This window comes from Tupaia chinensis, unplaced genomic scaffold (genome assembly GCF_000334495.1).
Source record: "Tupaia chinensis unplaced genomic scaffold, TupChi_1.0 Scaffold000077_1, whole genome shotgun sequence".
NCBI classification, from domain to species: domain Eukaryota; kingdom Metazoa; phylum Chordata; class Mammalia; order Scandentia; family Tupaiidae; genus Tupaia; species Tupaia belangeri.
In genome coordinates this window covers 2,294,014-2,314,175 of record NW_006159538.1, presented here as the reverse complement: position 1 = coordinate 2,314,175, position 20,162 = coordinate 2,294,014, and the positions used below count along the sequence as shown (strand labels likewise).

The following is a 20,162-nucleotide window of genomic DNA, read 5'->3' as shown; positions in this document are numbered from 1 at the left end:
GGTGATGTCTCATTTTCTGTCTCTGTCTCTATTTCTCTGGTAAGTGCACTCACCCTATAGCAAAAACCTCTCCAAAAAAAAAGTAACATCAATTACATGTATTTAAAAATAAATATAATCATCCCCCTTTAGCTAGAGGACATGAAATGGTAAATCCTATGAAAGTCTGAGATTAATTAACCTATGATCACTTGGGCATATGAAAAGCACTCATAAGTACTTTCTTAAGTGTCAGATACTACATGAACTAATTCTCCTCCTGAGTCTCTGAAGTAGGTGCTGTTATTATTCCAATTGTAGAAATGAAGAATGTAAAGCAGAAAAATTCAGTGGCTTGCCTGAAACCACCATCCATCCATCTACTAGGGGACAAAGCACTCCGAGTCCACCTATATATGGTAACACATTCCTCAAACTTGTTTAAAGGCACTACAGGCTTACAGGGGCAAAAAGATGACTCCTTTGGGATCAAATCTGAAGAAATTCAAATGAACACATCGGACTCAAAAACGATGCTAATTTCACTATTTTAAGAGGAAAAACTAAGTTTATCTTCAACATAATTTGCTCTTCAACTTTTTAACATAAATTTCTTTTATCAAATAAATTCATGAGACTCTGTAGTCTATAGGTCATATTTGAAATAGACTAGGCCAACGTAGGTAATGCTTTTATTCTGTAAACATCATACAAAACAAACTGCAGGGACACACTACAGATATTCACCCTCTCATATACAGTCAAGTGATAGAGGTGAGAATTTAGTTATGGCACATAAGATCAGCAAATATATTATTATATGAAATAAAATTTCTGCATTGATTTATTTAATATGTTTTTTAGATTTTACCTTTAATTTCTCCAAGGAGTTCACTGGTATTTAGTCTCTCCATTTTTTCCTTCCAATCTTTTGAAAGTAGTTTTTCCATGCAGGAGGAATCTGTTAAAATACAAAAGTATACAGGATTGAAAACCTATGTTTATTACAAACTGAGAAGGCCACTTTATGGAGAAATTATTTCCTTTAGAAATGCAACAATCCAGACCAGCTGCTGGCATAGTTTTTAAGGTGGCTGGATTCCACATGGCCGTGATTCATGCCCGGGGCCCTGGGCGTGAAAAACATGCTGGGCACGTGTGCAAGCATGCCCAAAATCCCAAGAGGAGAATAGAGGAGAAGAGATTGTAGTGTGGCCATCCTCCCTGGGATGTGATCTCTCATTTTCTCTGTCTCTATCTCTGTATCTTTCCAGCAAGCACGCTCAGCCTATAGCCATTAAGAAAAAAAAAAATGCAAAAAAGCTATTTTGTTTTAATACTAAAATGTGGATAATTATATTTCTCGATTTTAAAATGTCACAACTAAGTTTATTTTTACTAGGTTATTTAAACTATGGTCCAGGAAAATAGAAATGGTCGATACTCTTATCTTAGTGTTATAATTTTATTAAGTCAGTTGGCATTTCTCATTTCTGTGCTCTCCAGAGAACAATGAAAGATCTTCTATGGAGAAGAGAAAGTCAACCTACATAACCACTTAGTCCTTAAAAAGAAATCAGGGCCTTTCTGTGGCCTGGGTGGTTAGGGCAGTCAGAATCCACTGCTACTTGGGAGGCTGAGGCCCTGGTTGGATTCCTAGGATTACTGGCCCACCTTAAAATCCAAGTGTGGATGGAACTAGCAGATAGCATAGCAGTTGTGTCACTGGACTCCCATAGGGCCAACTGTGGTTCAAGTCCTGGATCAGGTGACCTGAAACTCAAGCCAGGCACGTGTACACGTGTGTGTGTGTGTGTGTGTGTGTGTCTCCAAAATTCCAGGAGGAGAATGGAATTTTGGACACACACACACTTGCTTTCTGTCTCTGTCTCTCCAGCAAGTACACAAGCCTTATGTCAAAACACTCTTAAAAAAAAAAAAAAAGTCAACCAGTCAACCATGATATGACTGTAGTCTCAATTACTTTGGAAGCTGAGGCAGAAAGATCATGACATAGCAAGACCCTGGTTAAAAAAATGTTAAATTAGGGACCAGCAGTTAGCATAATGGCTATATTGCTGGATTCCCATGTAGTCAACCGCGGTTCGAGTCACAAACCCAGTGGCTTAAAACACGCCAGGCGCGTGTGCGTGCGTGCGTGCCCAAGATCCCGTGAGGAGAATGGAGGAGAAGGGATTGCGGCGTGGCCATCCCCCCTGGGGGTGATTTCTCGCTTTCTGTCTCTCTGTCTCTCTCTCTCTGTCTGGCGAGCGCACACGCCCTATAGCAAAAACCTCTCTCAAAAAAAAAAAAAGTTCAATTAAAAAAAAAGTAAACTGATATTTATTTTTTATTAAAAAGAATACCTATTTTTATTAAAGAAAATGCCTATTTCAGTATTATTTACCTTACTGTATATATAAATAACATACTAGGTTGTAGAGAGTGATTATATTTGCTTCTATAAAAATTCATAGAAGTTACAGAAATCCAAACTTTAAAATGTACTAGTAACCCATATTTTCTCATGTTTTTCTCTATATTGATGGATTTGCATCTGGGGCTTCTGCTTACAAGTATTTACTTACACCTGTTAAACCTCAAATTTTAACAAATAGGCTACATTCCATAAGAGATTGCAGATTTAAATACAAATTAGTGCAAAGCATACTCCCATTAAACTTTAACATTCCAAGTGTCAAAATTCTGATAACTTCCTTTTAAAATTATATTTAAAACGGTTACACCAAATGCCTTTTCTCTCCCATATCAGCACCTAACTCTTTAATATTTTCTTTTTAATTTTTTTTTCCTCCAGCTTCTTAATCCTCCTTGAATTTTTCATAATGACAGTAAGGTCAAGAAAGATCTAAAGGGTTTTAAAAGCTAGATCAGCTTTACAAAAAGACAGTGATCCCTGGTTAAAAGATGAGAAGAACACTGCATGATTAGAAAATATTGGTGAAAAACAATTGCCTTTTGCCCATGACATGATCAACCCACCAAGTAATGGAATCCAGATCAGCATGTTGTGTAACAGATGATAAGAACAACCACACTAGCCGGCTATCACAAAGCTAACATCCTTTCTTTTTACTTTTCTTGGAGAGATTTTTGCTATAGGGTGTGTGTGCCACCAGAGATACAGAAAGCAAGCAATCACCCCCCCAGGGGGGAATGGCCATGCCACAATCCTTTCTCCTCCACTCCGCATACACACCTGCATGCGTTTCAAATCACCAGGTAAGAGACTTGTACCATGGTCAGTCATGTGGGAGTGCAACAACATAACTATTACACCATCTGCTGGTCCCAAGTCCTTCCTGAAGGAGAAGACAGTTTGATTTTTAGTTTCCTGCCCATTCCCTAAAATTTCCATCCTTCTTTCTTCTATTGTTTCCTACTACTGTCTTGGGTTTCAACAAGTGATCTGCCACTGTGTTTTAATAGTGGATTCTGAGAGACCTTCCAATGCAGTCTAAATGTATATATACATATATATAAACACACACACACAAACATACATATACACATACACACACGCACACACACACGCATACAAGTTGTATAAATTTCCAAATGGCCTCCTGCTATTCTTTATTTCAATTTCAGAAATGAGGTATGTATTTTGTTCTATATCCATTTTGTTTTTATACTAAAGTCATTAAAATAATTATTCTAAAATTAAGAATTTAGGAGTTAATCTTCAAAGCTATGCCTGTCAATGATTACTTTTTCTCCATTCAGGTTTGAATTTCTGAGAAAGGGATTTTTATATAATAAAAGATTAAGAATAATAATAATCAATAAAAAGTCCTATCCAGTTTTGTTACATTTTGTTTTATCCTTTTGTACATGTTAATATCATTAACTAAACTGACAATTACAATGCAAATGCAAAAGCACAACTTATTGTTAAAATTTCCATTTAGAGCATGTAAAAGACAAAACCTAATCTATTAGTAATGATCACAAATTCATAGCAATTCCATATACTAGGATTAGCTACATACTAGATATAAAACAGGCTAAAATATGTCTCTCGTTTCTATAAATAGATCTGAAATCTTTCAGAGCTCCAAGAAAAGAATGCTGAAACTTCATGGGAGAAAAATAGAACTGTATAGACAACAGGGACACACACTTCAAACATAAATCAAGCCATGTGGACATAGCTTTACATAAAAGCTACTCATTAATAAAATGGTTAATAACTTCAAAGCATTTCACATTCCTATTAGGAAATTAATCCTTACTGTAATGCTGAGTTAATCTAGCTAGATGAGTTCAAATTTCAGGGGAAGAAAGTGAGAGCAAAGAATAAAGCAGCCTTTACATGTCTATATTTACAGTCACGAAAATATTTAATAACAAACACTAAGTACCGTTATATACAGGACAATAAAAGTCACTACATACAACTTTATCAGTGTTTAATCGCAATTCTAGGAGATTCCAGGAAGACTTAAAACTGTAAGAAAGTCCTCTGGAAAGCTCTGAGCTTTTTCCCCTATTTCTCCAACCGCCACACCTCTAAGGACACAACCCAATTGATGCTGAGACTCTCTACACGGTAACATAAGGCAAGTAAGATGAGGAAAAGACCAGAAAGCAGTTTATCACCGAATATTGCATAGCCAGGGGTCACTATTGCCACCACTGAGAGGCCTCTGATATAAAATGAGGAAATACATAATAGAAAGTTGCAAGTGAAAATTCATGTCTTATTTCCCACCGGAAAGAAAATCCAGGGGCTGTGCTGTGGCAGTGGCAAAGCATGATGCTCTGTGAGGCGGAGCCACTCCTAAAAGACCGGGGTTCTCATCTGCAGACCTTCCTGAACATGCCAGGCAGGCTCGTGACCAGAATTGCGGCTGGCTAAGACTGGGGGTGGATTGTGGTGTTAACGTGCAGCTGGCCCCTTCCCCCGCCCCCCCTCTCTCTTTCTCTCTCTCTTTCTCTCTCTCTCTCTCTCTCTCTGAGGAAATCAACAGATCAACTTTTAAAAAAGATATTCAAGAAAGGGCGCCGATTAAACGTAAGGCTTCATGCTCCTTCTGCTATTTCCTTCACTTACATTAACAGGACACTGGTCTTACAGAGGCAATTGATCAGATCAGACTTTGCCTTGACCTAGTGCAAACAGCAAAGACCAAAGAGGGAAAAGTAAAAATAAGGGAAGAAGACCAGTTTGCATTATGTTCATGGAAAGAATGAGACCACACACAGTGACTTAAACACCGCAGTCATACAGAATTCCAAATGTAAAAACAAAACAATACGCTGAATATCTCCCAGTTATTTTTTGGGTCATTTTACACACACAAGTATGTTTTACATGATTAACTAGAAAACAATTCATATAGTTATGGCAGTGCTACTGTCCTCAAAACAATGAAGCATACATTTTATTATCTGAGGTTGACTACTCAAGTTTAGTGTCTTTGAGTTATCTTTAGCGGAAACACGGGAAAGGAACTTTATGCTTTTTGGAAAGTGAGATAAAGAATCACAATGCTATAGCATTAAAAAAGTCACCATTATATGTATATATTTAAAATGAGTGTAACTCGTAATGTTTAATTATTAAATTGGAAAATGCCAAAATTAATTTAACTTTGAAAAAAATTGTTTCTGTTAACAAATACCTATCCAATGAAATGTACAACTTTATCTTGTCTCATCTTTGCAAATAACAGTAATTAAAATCAGACTCTAAAAGTCAAGAGCAGGTTTCAGTCCTTTTCTATCTATTAAGCAAGGATGTAAAAGTTTTGATATATTATAAATTAATTCTCAGTCACAGAGTTTCTGGGTTTTTTCCTTTTCCTTTACAAATTTAAGTTACTCTCTTTCGAGAAACTTTTTCTAAGGAAAAAAGCGGAGATAGAGTTCAGAACTAATGTTTTAAAAAATGAACTGCATAAAGGATTGCAAAGCCATGTTTCTGTTTCCCATGTACCTAGGCTGCGGGTAAATCAAGAGTGCTTTATCACAGCTGAGTAAAGGTTGGGCCTGCTAATAATTAATTTTATGGTACGAGAGGAATACAAAGTGAAAGTATGTGAGGCATTTTTTCCTAATCTGCATGATGATATTTTTGAGATGATTTAAAACCACTCCTAGTTAAACAAAGTCTCAGCAGTATTAAGTCCTATTTTTCATAAAGTGAAAGTACTTCAAATGGGTTAAAGAGAGGAAAGAAATCATCAATATTCAAGCATGAGGAAGAGGAAAGGATAATGAAAAAGAAAGCTTTATTGTACTTTAAAACAATCCATCTGTAAATATATACACTCCTTTTACAGCAAAGTAATATTTAAAGTCATAAATGCCAAAATATTAGAAATATGACTTTAAGGAATCTTTGGGATATTTTAGTGGGGAAAAAGTGACGATTGCTGCCTCTATATGTGGGCTTCCTACTGCTCTATTAATTCTTTTAAGACAATAGTAAAGCAAGTCCGTTATTTTTACCACAAGAATCATACGTCCCAAATGCAGTAAATTTCCTATGTACCCACAACGACAGCTTAGCAAAAGTACCCATGACCTCGGTTTATGAGGAAACCCAACAACACAGATGAACATCCCTGCTGATCATCCGGCGCCCGTTTTTCATTAGGAAACACAGAGCTGCACATCCCAGTTACTGTACATTTTTCCACAGTGGCAAGTGCTCCACAATACAGTGGGATAAAATTGGAGCTTGGAGAGCTTGAAGAGCACTCTTAAATTTTAATTAAAACCCTCCAAGCTCACTAAAAATAATTAGACACTAAAATGTGCCAGTTTTATTTTGAAGTCACTATAACGCACAAAGCACACTCCCTGACGACTGCTCATGTTCTCCTCCTCTCTCTCTTTCTCGCTCCCTCTCTTTCTCTCTCTCTCTCCCATGAAACAACTGATTTTCCAAATAAGAACAAGGGGGTATAAATAGAGGCTGTTTCAGGCATGCTCTTCATGCTGGGAGGCTGACAGAAAAGACAGCAAGCAGAGTGGGATTTTCAGACTGCACCAAATAAACCTAGAATAACTTCCCTAACCAAGAGTCCGAACTGCTAACAAATCGCGAAGAAAATCCAGTCTGCACAAAACACCACAAGTTATATCACTGATCTTTTTTGATCCAAAAGCCAAACCTTTAACCTCTTAAATGTTTTTGCTCTCTTAAAATATCTCATACAATGCTATATTCCATCCTATTTTTAGCCAAGCAGCAAGAGAAGGCATGCCTTTCCCATACAGCAGGGCAATGATAAAAACGTCAACACAGATGCTCTGCCAGGAAGAGCTGGACTTCTCAAGCACTTGATCATTAAGGAATGCACCAACTGTTTTGGATAATCTCGTGCCAGCTCCCCTTTTGCTCCACACTCCCCTCTGGGAGTGGCCAATCTTGTCCTGGTCCTAATTTTTCATTTTACTCCTCCACAACCCCCCACCCCACCCCCCCATCCCCAAAAAGATGAGAAATGGCATTTATGCCTAGCAATGAAAAAGCAGGCTCACTTCCCCAAACAGACCAAAACTTTAAAACAATTAACCCTCCCCTCTTCTTTCAGATAAATTACTAAGTATAAAATGCAATCTGTTTCCTTTGTTTACTCAATATGAACAATTTGTAAATGACTCAAGGATAAAATTCAGAAAATGTTGTGCTAAATTAGAACCATTATAAACATGCTAATGACTCAATGCTTGAGTAAAACATGCATGATCGGTGTAAAGAAATAGATTTAGTTCCTGTGAAATTCTGTTGTGCTGACTTAAAACTATTTGGTCATTAAAGCAGATATATTCCTTCCAGGAAAAATGTTAATTCACAACCACTTTACTAGATAATATACTGTGAGAAAGAGGAAAAAGAGAGAGAGCGTGCACACGAGAAAGTATGTGTGTGTGCATGTATGTGTGTGTGTGTGTGTGTGTGTGTGTGTGGCCATGGGAGCTATTTGCAGTGTCATTAGGACTGTTAGATGCAAGATTTTGGCATGTTCACAAGAAGGAAAAAGCCCCACATTCAAAACCTGTCAGAAATACACATATAGACATGGTCGTATTAGGTACAATATTCTCTCTCTGCACTATTTTTATCTACCAAAGTCATAGATAATTTTTCATAGGCATCCCTTAAAACTGGTTTTTAACATATATTCGTGGAAGTCACCTTGTTCTATATGTGCAGATAAGAGATACTGCTGTCATCTACTTTCCAAGGCTGCCTGGCACTTACAGCAATATCAGGAGAATCATTCAAAACCAAATTCCTCTGCATATCCATCAAAGCACTGCTAGCAATGCCAACAACGAAAAGAAGAAAACATTTAGCAGGTGAGTCAGAGGTGCACAACCTGCTGTCTAGCTGGAAGAGACTTCAGTGATCATTAAAACCAACACCCTCGTTTCAGAAGTGAGGAAACAGAGTCAAGAAAGTCACTTGTCTTGGAGAGGTCAAAAAGTTGGAAAAAGAATCCTGACTGCAGTTCCATGCTTGTTTTACTAAAATGAGGTTTCTTTTAGAGAGGGGTTTTTTTGTTTTTTGGCTTTTGGGGTTTTTTTGCTGTAAAATGTGTGCACTCAACAAAGAGACAGAAAAAGACAGCGAGACAGAAAATGATTAATCACCACCCCCCAGGGGGATGGCCACACCGCAATCCCTTCTCCTCCACTCTCTTCTCAGGATTTTGGGCATGTTTGCACCTGTGCCTGGTGTGAGTTTCAAGCCTCCAGGTCTGGGACTCAAATTGCAGCCAGCCTTGTAGAAGTCCAGTGACATAATCATCATGCCATTTGCTGTTCCCAAAATGACTATTTTTTTAATGCCAGAGGGTGTATACACACGGGAGAGAGAAGAAAGAAGCCCCACAATGGGGCCTGGTTACGCTGCAATCCTTTTTCCTCCAACTCTCTATGCCACTGGGATTCAGGGTACATGTAGGCACTTGGCATGTTTTTCAAGCCTGCAGGATCAGTACTTGAACTCTGGTCAGCCATGTGGGATCCAGCTCTTTCTTCACAGTACCTAACCACCATGCTATGGAATCAGCCTAAAATGACTTTTTATTGGGTTGTCAGAAAAGTCATGATTCATTTTTGCATAGAAATGTGTCATGACTTTTCTGACAACCCAATAAATCATTATTTGAACACTGGTTTTATAGTCTCTATATAATATTGTAGCATTTAATAGTGAAAATCTAATAATTATACATTCAATAGTAATGACATTATATATGAAGTGAAGCACTGCAATTCTTTGACAAGGGTGTCAAAAATTCAAGGTATTGTAATAAAACTAGTGCTCACCATCCAATTCTCCCATACATACTCCATTATGCTAGTCTCCCAGCTCCTCCATACTTTTTTTTCCATATTAGTTTATGTTGTTAGAATTGAATGCTTCCATTTACTAAATATCATTCACCATGGGACAGGTAAAATGCTGCTTAAAAATACTGTTGAACTCAGGGTGTGGTGGTTAAGGTGCTGAACTCCCACAGGGCCAACCATGGTTCAAGTTACATATCTGGTAGCTTGAAAATCACACCAGGTGCATATGCGTGTGTGCCCAAGACCCTAGGAGGATAATGGAGAAGGGACTGCAGTGTGGCCATCCCCCTTGGGGGGTGATTTCTCACTTTCCCTCTTTCTGTCTCTGTCTCTGGCAACCACACATGACCGATGGCAAAAACCTAAAAAACAAACAAAAATAACTGTTAAACTCAAAAGGTTCCTTTCAGGATAGGTTTTGTTGTCTTTTACAGTAAGTACATGAGGTTTTCTATTGTTCTGATTGCCCAGGGGGCCTTTAAGTATGGAATAAAAAATGAAATTTTAATTAAATAAAAATTTAATAGAATAAAAATGTCCCATTAGAGGCTCAGCCATGGTGGCACATCCTGCTAACAGGCAATAGTCCTCAGACTGGGAACACACAGGAGGCCCAGTCTCATTCCTGGTTCAACCTGAAGACCAGGCCCCATGGCATGTGCCTGTAATCCCAGATACCATGGTAGACGAGGCAGGAGGAAGACGAGCTTGAGGCTGGCCGGGGCAAGGTAGCAAGACTTTTGTGTAAAATGAAACAAAAAGAGTCAGGCATGATGGTAGCTGCCTCTAGTTCTGGTTGGGAGGAGAAGGAGGAGGATCATGACTGCAAGACCTGTCTTAAAGAGCCCCCATTGGGAACTGCGACCGTCCTCTCTGTTGCTAAAATATAGCTCATCTTGATTTCTTCTCTACACCCTTTTCTCCTGCTCTTTGGGACCCACAACTACTTATTTCAGTTTTACTTTTTCAAATATATATTAAACTTCCTTTGAAAAACTATATTGAGCAGCAGCAGCAATAGTTTTGGTGTGTCTAGAATATTCTATATTCCTCGTTCGGGCTTCTTTGGGAATATATTTTTGAGCAACACTATTGTCCTGATGGATCTGTCTGCCTTCTACTGCTCGTCCCTGGAACTATCTGAAAAGCTCTCTCATGTTCAGGTTGAAAGTTGCAAGGACCTATCTATGTGCATGACATATGCTATGTATGTCATGCACATAAATATCATTCACCAGGGGACAGGTAAATACTCACTGTATGCAGTGAGAATGAACACAGCCAAAAATACAAAAGAAATAATAATAAATGGAAAAGAGACAAGAGTAGACAGAGGAAAAAAAAATCTGCATCAAGTTAGCACAAAAAATAGCTAAAGCCTAATTCTATTTCTTAGCTTTTCAATAATGTAAGCCAATATATTTCTGAAAGATTGAGATGGGTTTCTTCAACTTGCAACTTTAAAAAAAATCTAAACAATATTAAATCTATAACAAAAGTGTCATACAAATTTATGTGTTATGTTCCAAACTTGAACCATTTGGAAACTACCAAAGCATTAACTTGTGCTATGTTGGGCCAGTCCCACAGCTCAGTGGTTAAGGTAAAGACACAATTGCAAACCATGACCATCTCTTTTAGACTGATAATATATTGGGTCACCCAATGGCATGGTGGTTTAGGCAGCTAGATCCCAAATGGCCAATTGCATAATTCAAGTCCTAGACCTAGCAACTTAAAAAAAAAAAAAAAACAGAGTGCATGTGTACATGTGCTTAAAATCTTGAAAGGAGGCAGAAGTGAAGGAGAAGGGATTGTGGCAGGACCATCTTCCATGGTGGGGGGGAGGGCTTTCTCACTTTCCTTCTCTCCCTCTCTCTTTCTCTCTCCCCCTCCCTCCCACCAAGTGCACACTCTTCTAGGAAAATTTCAAAAAAAAGAATAATAGAATATCAAAGCAAAAAAGAGTTTCTGGATATGTATAGAAAGCAAATAAGAAATTACAGACTTAAAACAAAATACCAGGAATGACTGGCCAGCTGTGTGCTACACCAGTAATGTAACAGTGCACTACTGAAGTTACGTGGGAAGGTCACAGGTTGGCATCCTGAGGTCTCCCTAGCCGCACTGATCACATATGTGTGTGCCTGTGATCTCAGCTGGCTGTATCTAGGAGTGGCTTCTGGTGTAAAAACCCTTTGGGAGTGCCTCTCTCTTTCTCTCTCTCTTACTCTCTCTCTCTTAATCTTTATTTCTCAGAAGAAAATAAACTTAAATAACTTTTCAAAAAGAGTTTATATTAGACATATGAATGGACTAAATATGACATATTAAAGAAAGATAATGTGAAGTGCATGAAAAACAGAACCCAATGAGGCTGTTCACAACAGAGAAAATTTAAATGTAAAGACACAGAAAGATTAAAAGCAAACAGATGAAAGGGGTTATATTATGTAAACACCCAAAAAAGCTGGTGTACATGTATTAATAGCAGATCAATATATTCTAAGGCAAACAGTGTCAATACAGATAAAAAGAGTCTTATATAACTACAAAAGGATCAATCCAACAATACTAAAACTATACACAACCAATAACATAAACTAAAGCTGACAAAGAAAAATTATACAAATTCATTATCATGGTTGAGATTTTAATATCACATCCTCTCAATAGAATAAGAGAAGGGTGAACAGATAAAAAAAATTTGAACAATAATATTTATTTAGATAATTGGCATATATCAAATATTATACTCAACAATTGTAAAATACACATTCTGTTCAAGTGCATATGGAAAATTATTGAAATAGACCACATATTAAATTATAACCAAATTTGAACAAATTTTAAAGAATTAAAATCATTATGAGCATGGCCTTTTATCATAATAGAATCAAAACAGAAATCAGTAATAGAAACTAGAAAATCCTTGAAATGATTGAGATTTAATAAATAATTTATGTAATAAAGATAATAAACACAATGAAAATTTGAAGAAATATCAAACTGAGTTATAATAAAATTTTTATTCTCATTTGCCCTAAAGCAAAACATCTCTCTTAAAAAATTTTAAAAAATAAATAAATAAGTGATCCCACAGAGGTAATTCTAGGCCCTGAATGCCACACTGGTAAATTTTTCTAAACATTCAAGAACAAAAATACGATCTAATACAAACTCTTTTAGAAAATATAAAAAACAGGAAATATTTCTCGATTCACATTATGAGGCCAGCAGAACTTTAACAACAATATTTAAAGAAAAGAAATTTAGAGATTCATCTCTCTCATTACCATAAACACAAAAATGCTCAACAAAATATTAGCAATATAATCTAACAATATATAAGAAGTACTAAGAATGGTTTATTATAGGAATGCAAAGTTGCTTTAAGATCCAAATACCAGGTTAATCCATGGCCCAGTGATTAAAGGTGCCAGATCCCCTATGGCTGCCTACATGGTTCAAATCCCAGTCCCAGTGGCTTGAAAAACATACCAAGTATATGTGTGTGCATACCCCAAGTCCTCACAGGGTAGAGAAATGGAAGACAAAGAATTGTGGTGTGACCATGTTCCATGGGGGTCCGCTCTCTCTCTCTCTCTCTCTGCCTCTATTTCTTTTTTCTTGGCAAGTGCACATGCACGCTGGTAAAATGAAAAACTCAGAACTAAAAGATTCAAATACCAATCAGTACAGGGTACCTCAAAATAAAGGTGAAAAACCATATGATCATTATATTGAAGGCAGATAAACACTTCATAATATCTAATACCTACTGATGATTTACAAAATTAAAGGAATTCTCAGAAATCTAAAAATAGAAGGGTACTTTCAGCAAACATCATCATTAATAGCAAAATACTGAGTGTTTTCTTCTGAGTTCAGGAACAAGATGAAAATATTTCTATACTCTCTATTCATCAGGAATTTTTCTTGTGATTCTAGACAGAAAACTAAGACACCCCCCCCAATAAAAAAGGAAATTAAAAAAAAATACATATAGTAAAGGCCAGTAGGTGGCATAACAGGTAAGGTACTGGATTCCCACATGGGCAACCATGGTTTGAGTCCTGGACCTGACAGCTTGAAAATCACACTGAGCATATATGCACACACGCCCAAAATCCTGAGAGGAGAAGGGATCATGGAGTGGCCAACCTCACAGGGGGTGATTTCTTTCTCTCTCTCTTTCTCTCTCTCTCTCTCTGGCAAGTGCATGTGCCCTATGGTCAAAAACTAAAAATATTCATATACTAAACTTCTAGTTTCTGGATGGCATATAAGAAGCTTAGAAGTGATCACTTAATCATAATACATTCTTTTATTTATTTGTTTATTTTTAATTTTTTCATTATTATTTATACATTAATCCACTATACATCATTTAGATTGTGAAGAGACTTTACCCAACATGGTAAAGTCCAGCCCAGTTGAGACCACCATACACGTCCTCGTCAACAGATAATAAACCTTATCTGTGTCCCACAAGTGTCTTTTTGGGGGGAAAATAGAGAGGTAAGACATCATAATACATTCTAACAACAAGTAAAAAGCCGAATAAGCTAAAAATCAACAACTTATCTTAGATCCATCAGAGGAGCAAGATCACATAGCAAACTGCTACCTCCAGAATGGGAGAGGTAGGCATACAGAAACCAAGGTCAGGCAGGAAAACCAGAACTACAGTGGATGGACTGCCGCATGCTTAGTGTGGACAACTCTAAGAATTAAAAGTCCCAGGGACATTCTGTGTCCTTTTTCAAGTTTTGTTTTCAAGAGCTCTACAAGGTTTCCACAGTGAATAACAAAGAAAACCTACTGATGCTTCCGGCAGGGAAAGGCAAAAGGAACCATTTTTAAAACACTAAAACATTCCGTTCTTCTTAAGAAATCCTGCTCTTGGGAGAATCATTTTACCAGAATCTAACCTACTGAGGTTTTATCAGAGCCTAACCTATGTGCAAGAAATGAAATACTGAACGCCAACCCACTTCAACCATCCTGTCCCATGTAAGGGGAAAAAATTGTGAGAAGCACTGGTGAATTTCACAGTCCAGAAGCATAAGCTCACTCAAAAACTGAGATCTGCTCATAGGACTTCAGAACACTTTCCCTCCCCTGTATCTGATCACTACATGACGAAAGGTCTCTTTACCACAGTTCCTTGTCATCAGCACATCATGATTACTGTGTCTCATGACCTGAACAAGAACCTCAGTCAAAAATGGCAGGAATACTAGAAGTATCAGACCACGATTTTTTAAAAAACTTTTATTTATGTATGTATGTATGTATGTATGTATGTATTAAGCTATAGAGCACATGTACTCTCCAGAGAGAAACAGAGAGAGGAAAAGTGAGAAATCACCCCACAAGTGGGACAGCCATGCTGCAATCCCTTCTCCTCTAGTCTCCTCAGGATTTGGGTCATGCATACACATGCACCATGAGTAGTTTTTAAGCTGCCCGGTCTGGGACATGAACCACCTAGTAGGCTCTTTGAGATCCAGTGCTTTAATCCCATACCACCTGCTGGCCCAATATGCTAAGAGTTTTAATGGGGAAGGTAGAACGCATATAGGAACAGATGGAAAGTGTATGCAGAGAGATGGAAGTTCTAAGGGAAAACAAGAAGTCAGAGATTAAAGATGATGTAACAGAAATGAGAATGCCTTCGATGAGCTTGTAGTAGATTGGACATGGGTGGGAAGGAATCTCTGAGCCTGAGTATTTATCAACACAAACTTTTAAAACTACATAGAAAAAAAAAATAAAAACAGGAAAAAGACTGAAAGAAACAACAGAATACCCAAGAACTGTAGACCACTCTACAAAAGGTGTAGCATGCATAATAGGTAAGTCAGAAAGACAAGAAAAATAAAAGGAATAGAAACAATATTTGAAATAATTACTGAGAATTTTTTTCAAATTAATGCCAGACACCAAATTACAGATTTAAAAAACATAGAGAACACCAAGCATGATAAATTAAAACACACACATACACACACACACACACACACACACACACACACACACACACCCCTAGGTATATCATACTTAAACTTCAAAAACCGAGAAGATAAAAGAAAAACTTTGAACACAGCTGAAGTCAGCAACAATATCAATCCACTAAATGTAATTGACATCTATAACACTGCTTTACCCAACAACAGCGGATTACACATTCTTCTCAAATACATATAGAATACTCACCAAAACAGACCACCTCTGAGGCCATAATACATACTTCCACAAGTTTAGAAGAATAGAAATCTTACAATATCTACTCTCAGATCACAAAAGAGTCAAACTAGAAATGTAATAACAGTTGGAAAAATCCCAAGATACGTGGAGATTAAACAACATATTTCTATATAACACATCGGTCAATAAAGACATCTAAAAAGAAATTTACAAATATTCTATACTACATGAAAATTAAAATACAACTTATCAAAATTTGTAGAATGAAGCAAGTACAGAACTTGGAGGGAAAAATCATAGCATCAGAGTAAAATCAATAAATTAATCTCCAAAACTAGAAAAAGAAGAGAAAACTAAGTCTAAAGTATGAGAAAAAAAGAAGTAATAAAAATTAGAGGTATAGTAAACAATAAAGGAAATCAATAGAGAAAAATCAACAAAATCAAAAGCTGGTTGTTATAAAAGCTCAATAAAATAAATAAACCTCTAGTTAAGTTAATTAAGAGAAGACAACAAATCACTAACATCAGAAATAAGGTTCAAGTGTGAAGGTATCACTACGCGAGGCTGGGACCATATGGAAGGCGCAGGTTTTAATCCTGGACTAACCTGAACAGGTCAAGCACAGTGGCATGTGCCACACTAGCTAACTGGGAGGCTTGGTTAGAGGATAACAACGGTGACGTACTGTCAAAGATACCTTTCCCACTCTCTCTTTCTCATGTCCTCTTCCTCTTTTACTCTCTGCCTCTCTCTCTATCTCATAAAAAAAAAAAAAATAGTGAAAAGAAAGAAAGAAGGGGACATCACTACAGGTACCATGGATAAATGCTACAAAATAACAATAAAGTAATATTATTTTTATGTTTATTTTATTTTTTTGAAAGAGAAAGAGACAGGTACTCCTGACAGTCTTGCCGTGCTGCAATCTTCCTCTCAGCCTTCTAGCCAGCCAGGATCACAAGTGTGCACAAGCATGCACTTAGTGTCTAAACTGACCTAGGACTTGAACTTGGATTCCCACATGGACCTAGCATCATGCAATGGCATCCTACCACCTGTGCCATCATATCTGGGCCCAACAAAAGATTATTATTAACAACTCTATGCTCATACATTTGATAACCTAAATGAAGTGAATTAGTTCCTTGAAAGATATAATCTGTCAAAACTCACTCATACAAGAGCAAACAGACTATCCAAAAGCCCTGTATTACAGAAGTTGAATCAATAAAAAATTATCTTACCAAACAGAAAGTACCAGGTCCAGATGAATTCTACCAAACATTAAGGAAGAAGTAACACTGATTTTGTACAATCTCTTTCAGGTGATAAAAGCAGAGAGAACACTTCTAACTTATTGTATATAACCAGCATTGCCCAAATACCAAAATCAAAGACAATGGCAAGGGAACCAGCAGTTAGAGTAATGGCTATGTCGCTGGACTCCCAAGTAGTCGACCGCAGTTCACGTCCCAGACCCAGTGGCTTAAAATTCACACCGGGCGCGTGTGCGTGCGTGCCCAAGATCCCGAGAGGAGAATGGAGGAGAAGGGATTGTGGCGTGACCATCCCCCCTGGGGGGTGATTTCTCGCTTTCTGACTCTATGTCTCTCTGGCAAGCACACACGCCCTATAGCAAAAAACCTCTCCAAAAAAAAAAAAAAAAGACAATGGTAAGAAATGAAAACTGTAAGTCAGTATCTTTCTTGAACGTAGACGCAGAAAAACTCAATAAAATATTAATCAAATCCAACAATGTATGAAAATAATTATATGCCACAATCAAGTAGGATTAGTACCAGTCATACAAGGCTGGTTCCACATTCAAAAATCAATTTATGTAAGCTATCACATCAACACGCTAAAGAAAAATAACACATGATTACATTAATAGAAAAACATTTGACAAAATCAAACACAGATTCATTATCAAAACCCCTCAGTAAGCGAGAAATATAAAGAACTTTCTCAATTTGGGAAAGGACACCTATAAAGGAGATGAACAGGCAGCACATAGAGGCTTGTTAGGACAGTGAAACTACTCCGTATGATACTCCACTGACGGATGTATGTCATCGTACTCTTGTCAAACCCACAGTGTACAACACCAACCATGAACCCTAATATAAACTAAGGACTCTGGGTGATAACATCAACATAAGTTCACTGACGTTAACAAACGTGCACTTTGGTGTGAAATGTTAACAGCAGTTGAGGCTGTATGTGTGTGGGACTGAAGTATCTGTACTTTTCACTCAATTTTTCTGTGAACCTAACTCTGCTATAAGAAAAACTAAGTTTATTCATTTAAAAGTTAAGTACAGGAGAAAAGAAATAAAATTCATTATTTAAAAACAATTAGATTGTGTATAGAGAAATAAGTTTAAGACCTGAAATGAACTAGTAAAATTAATAAGTATATTTAGCAAGACCATTGGATATGAGACTAATGTAAAAGTATATTTATTTCTATGTATTTTCAAAAAAATAAATTTAAAAACAAATCTACAGAATGTGCAGGATTTTTAGGGAAAAAAAAACTATAAAACATTACTGAAATAACTTTTTTTAAAATAATTATTTATTTAACTTTATTTATTATTTTAGTTTGACCAGAGAGGAACAAAGCAAGAATGAAAGAGAGAAAGCCTCCAGGTCTGGGACTCTGACGATGGTTGGCCGTGTGGGAGTCAGGCACTCTTAACCACCATGCCACCTGCCAGCCCCTGAAATAACTTTTTTTAAAATCCAAGTAAGTGGGGCCAGGTGGTGATGCAGGAATGACACAACTGTACCTATATGAGAAACATCTGGGCTTCATACTCCAGGACTTCCTTGAGCACACTAGGTAATCAAGAGCCTGCCCATGATCCTGGCCAGCTGAGACTGGGGCTGAATCTCAGTATGAGGACTCTGTTGGGAGTGCCTCTCTTTCTTTCTCTCCCAAAAGAAAAAAAATAAATAAATAATAGATCAGTAAATACCTAAGTAAAGGTAAAGCTATCCTGCATTCATACAATGGAAGTGACAACAATTTAAGACATAAACTCTCAAGTTGATGCGCAGATACACTACAATACCAATTAAAATCTCATTAAGTTTTTTCCCCAGAATCCTCAATTCCAAAATGTATATGTAAACATAAAAGATTAGGAAAAGTCAAGAAAAATTTAAATGAAAACAGTCAACTATCATATGAGCTTGTTACAAATCTACAGTCATTAAATGGTGTACATTGATACAATAATAATTAATAATCATAGAACAGTACAGAGTCACAAACTATTCCAAGGTACTTTTTGCAACAGTAAGTATTAATCTCAGAGACATTATGTTGAGTGAGAAAAGTCAGACACAATAATGTATAAACCTTATAATTCCATTTATAGGATGCTCAAGAACCAACAAAATTAGGCCAGCTCTGTAGTGCAGAGGTAATGCATGGCTCAAGAGAAACCAGATCCCACAAAACAACTGCCGTCAAACCTCCAGTCTGACCAGCCAGAAACACGCCAGGCATGTATGCAAGTGCCCAGCATCTGATGAGCTAGAAGACTGGAAAAAGGGAATTGGGGGGTGACCAGACCTTGTCATTCCTCTCTTTCTCCCTTTCTCTCCGGTGCACATGCACATACTCTATCATAAATAAAGAAACAAAAAAACAGACAAAAATAATTTAATTTATAGTGATAAGGGTGGGAACAGTGATTATTACTCAAGGGTTATAATTGGGAGGGAGAATGAGGGAATCTTCTAGAACACTAGAGATCTTTTAAATCTTGCTATGGATGGTGCTAATAGTTTTATAGAAATACACAAAAAACAAGAGGTAAACTTAAGACTGTTTACCATATGCACTCTATACTTCAACGCATGAAACCTTTAAATAAAAAAGTATTACACTAGATACAGGCTAATTCTCATGGAATACATGTTAGATTTTTGCACTTGAAATGAATAACCTTTTGTAAAGTTACCTCCCCACTTGTTGAGGTGAAGTGTTTAACCAGAAAGGTCTCCACAGACCACTCCTGAGATTAATATAATTATCACCTAAGCCTGCTAAAGAGAGGTCATCTGCCACTTGGCTATCAGTGAGTCAAACTCCTTAAAACAGGCCCAGAACCAGAAGTTTAAGATCCCAAGGTATCTGAAAAACGTGTTTTTGCCTTTGGTCCAAAAAAAAAAAAAGGGACACATTGTCTAGCCACTGTGCCTGTAAGGTGACACCTTGTATGTGACCATTATCATGTCAACAAGTAACTGAGAAAGTAGGAATGAAATGGTTCTGGAAAGTACAAAGTTTCTTCAAACTTTCAAGTCCTCCAAACATTTCATCTTAAAGTCCAAATTCCTTAATGTTAGCTTAAAAGATTCCCCCATGTCCTGGAACCCACTTACACCTCACCAGCTATTTTTCTCACCACGCGGCTTTTCCCAATCTATTCTATAGTCTAGTCATACTGAAAATCTTTCGGTTCCCCCAAAACATCAGCTGCCACCTCCTAAATTCTCTCTTGCCTGGGATCTTCACACATGCTCCTCCCTCTGCCTGAAACATTCCACTCCCTTTTATCCAACAAACTCCTATACATTTACTCACAATTTAAAAATGTATTTCCTCAGGAATG

General features: G+C 37.1%; 1 protein-coding gene across 22 annotated transcripts in view; it reads right to left on the bottom strand.

The window, feature by feature from the left end:
• The window catches only part of SOX6 (SRY-box transcription factor 6), a 666,092-nt gene that overhangs the window by 281,769 nt on the left and 364,161 nt on the right, over positions 1 to 20,162 (bottom strand). For all 22 annotated transcript variants that reach the window (XM_027768610.1, XM_027768624.1, XM_006142513.3 and 19 more), the window contains one exon: positions 851 to 940. In XM_027768610.1, coding sequence (XP_027624411.1) covers positions 851 to 940 — 90 coding nt within the window. The remainder of the gene's footprint in view (positions 1 to 850; positions 941 to 20,162) is intronic.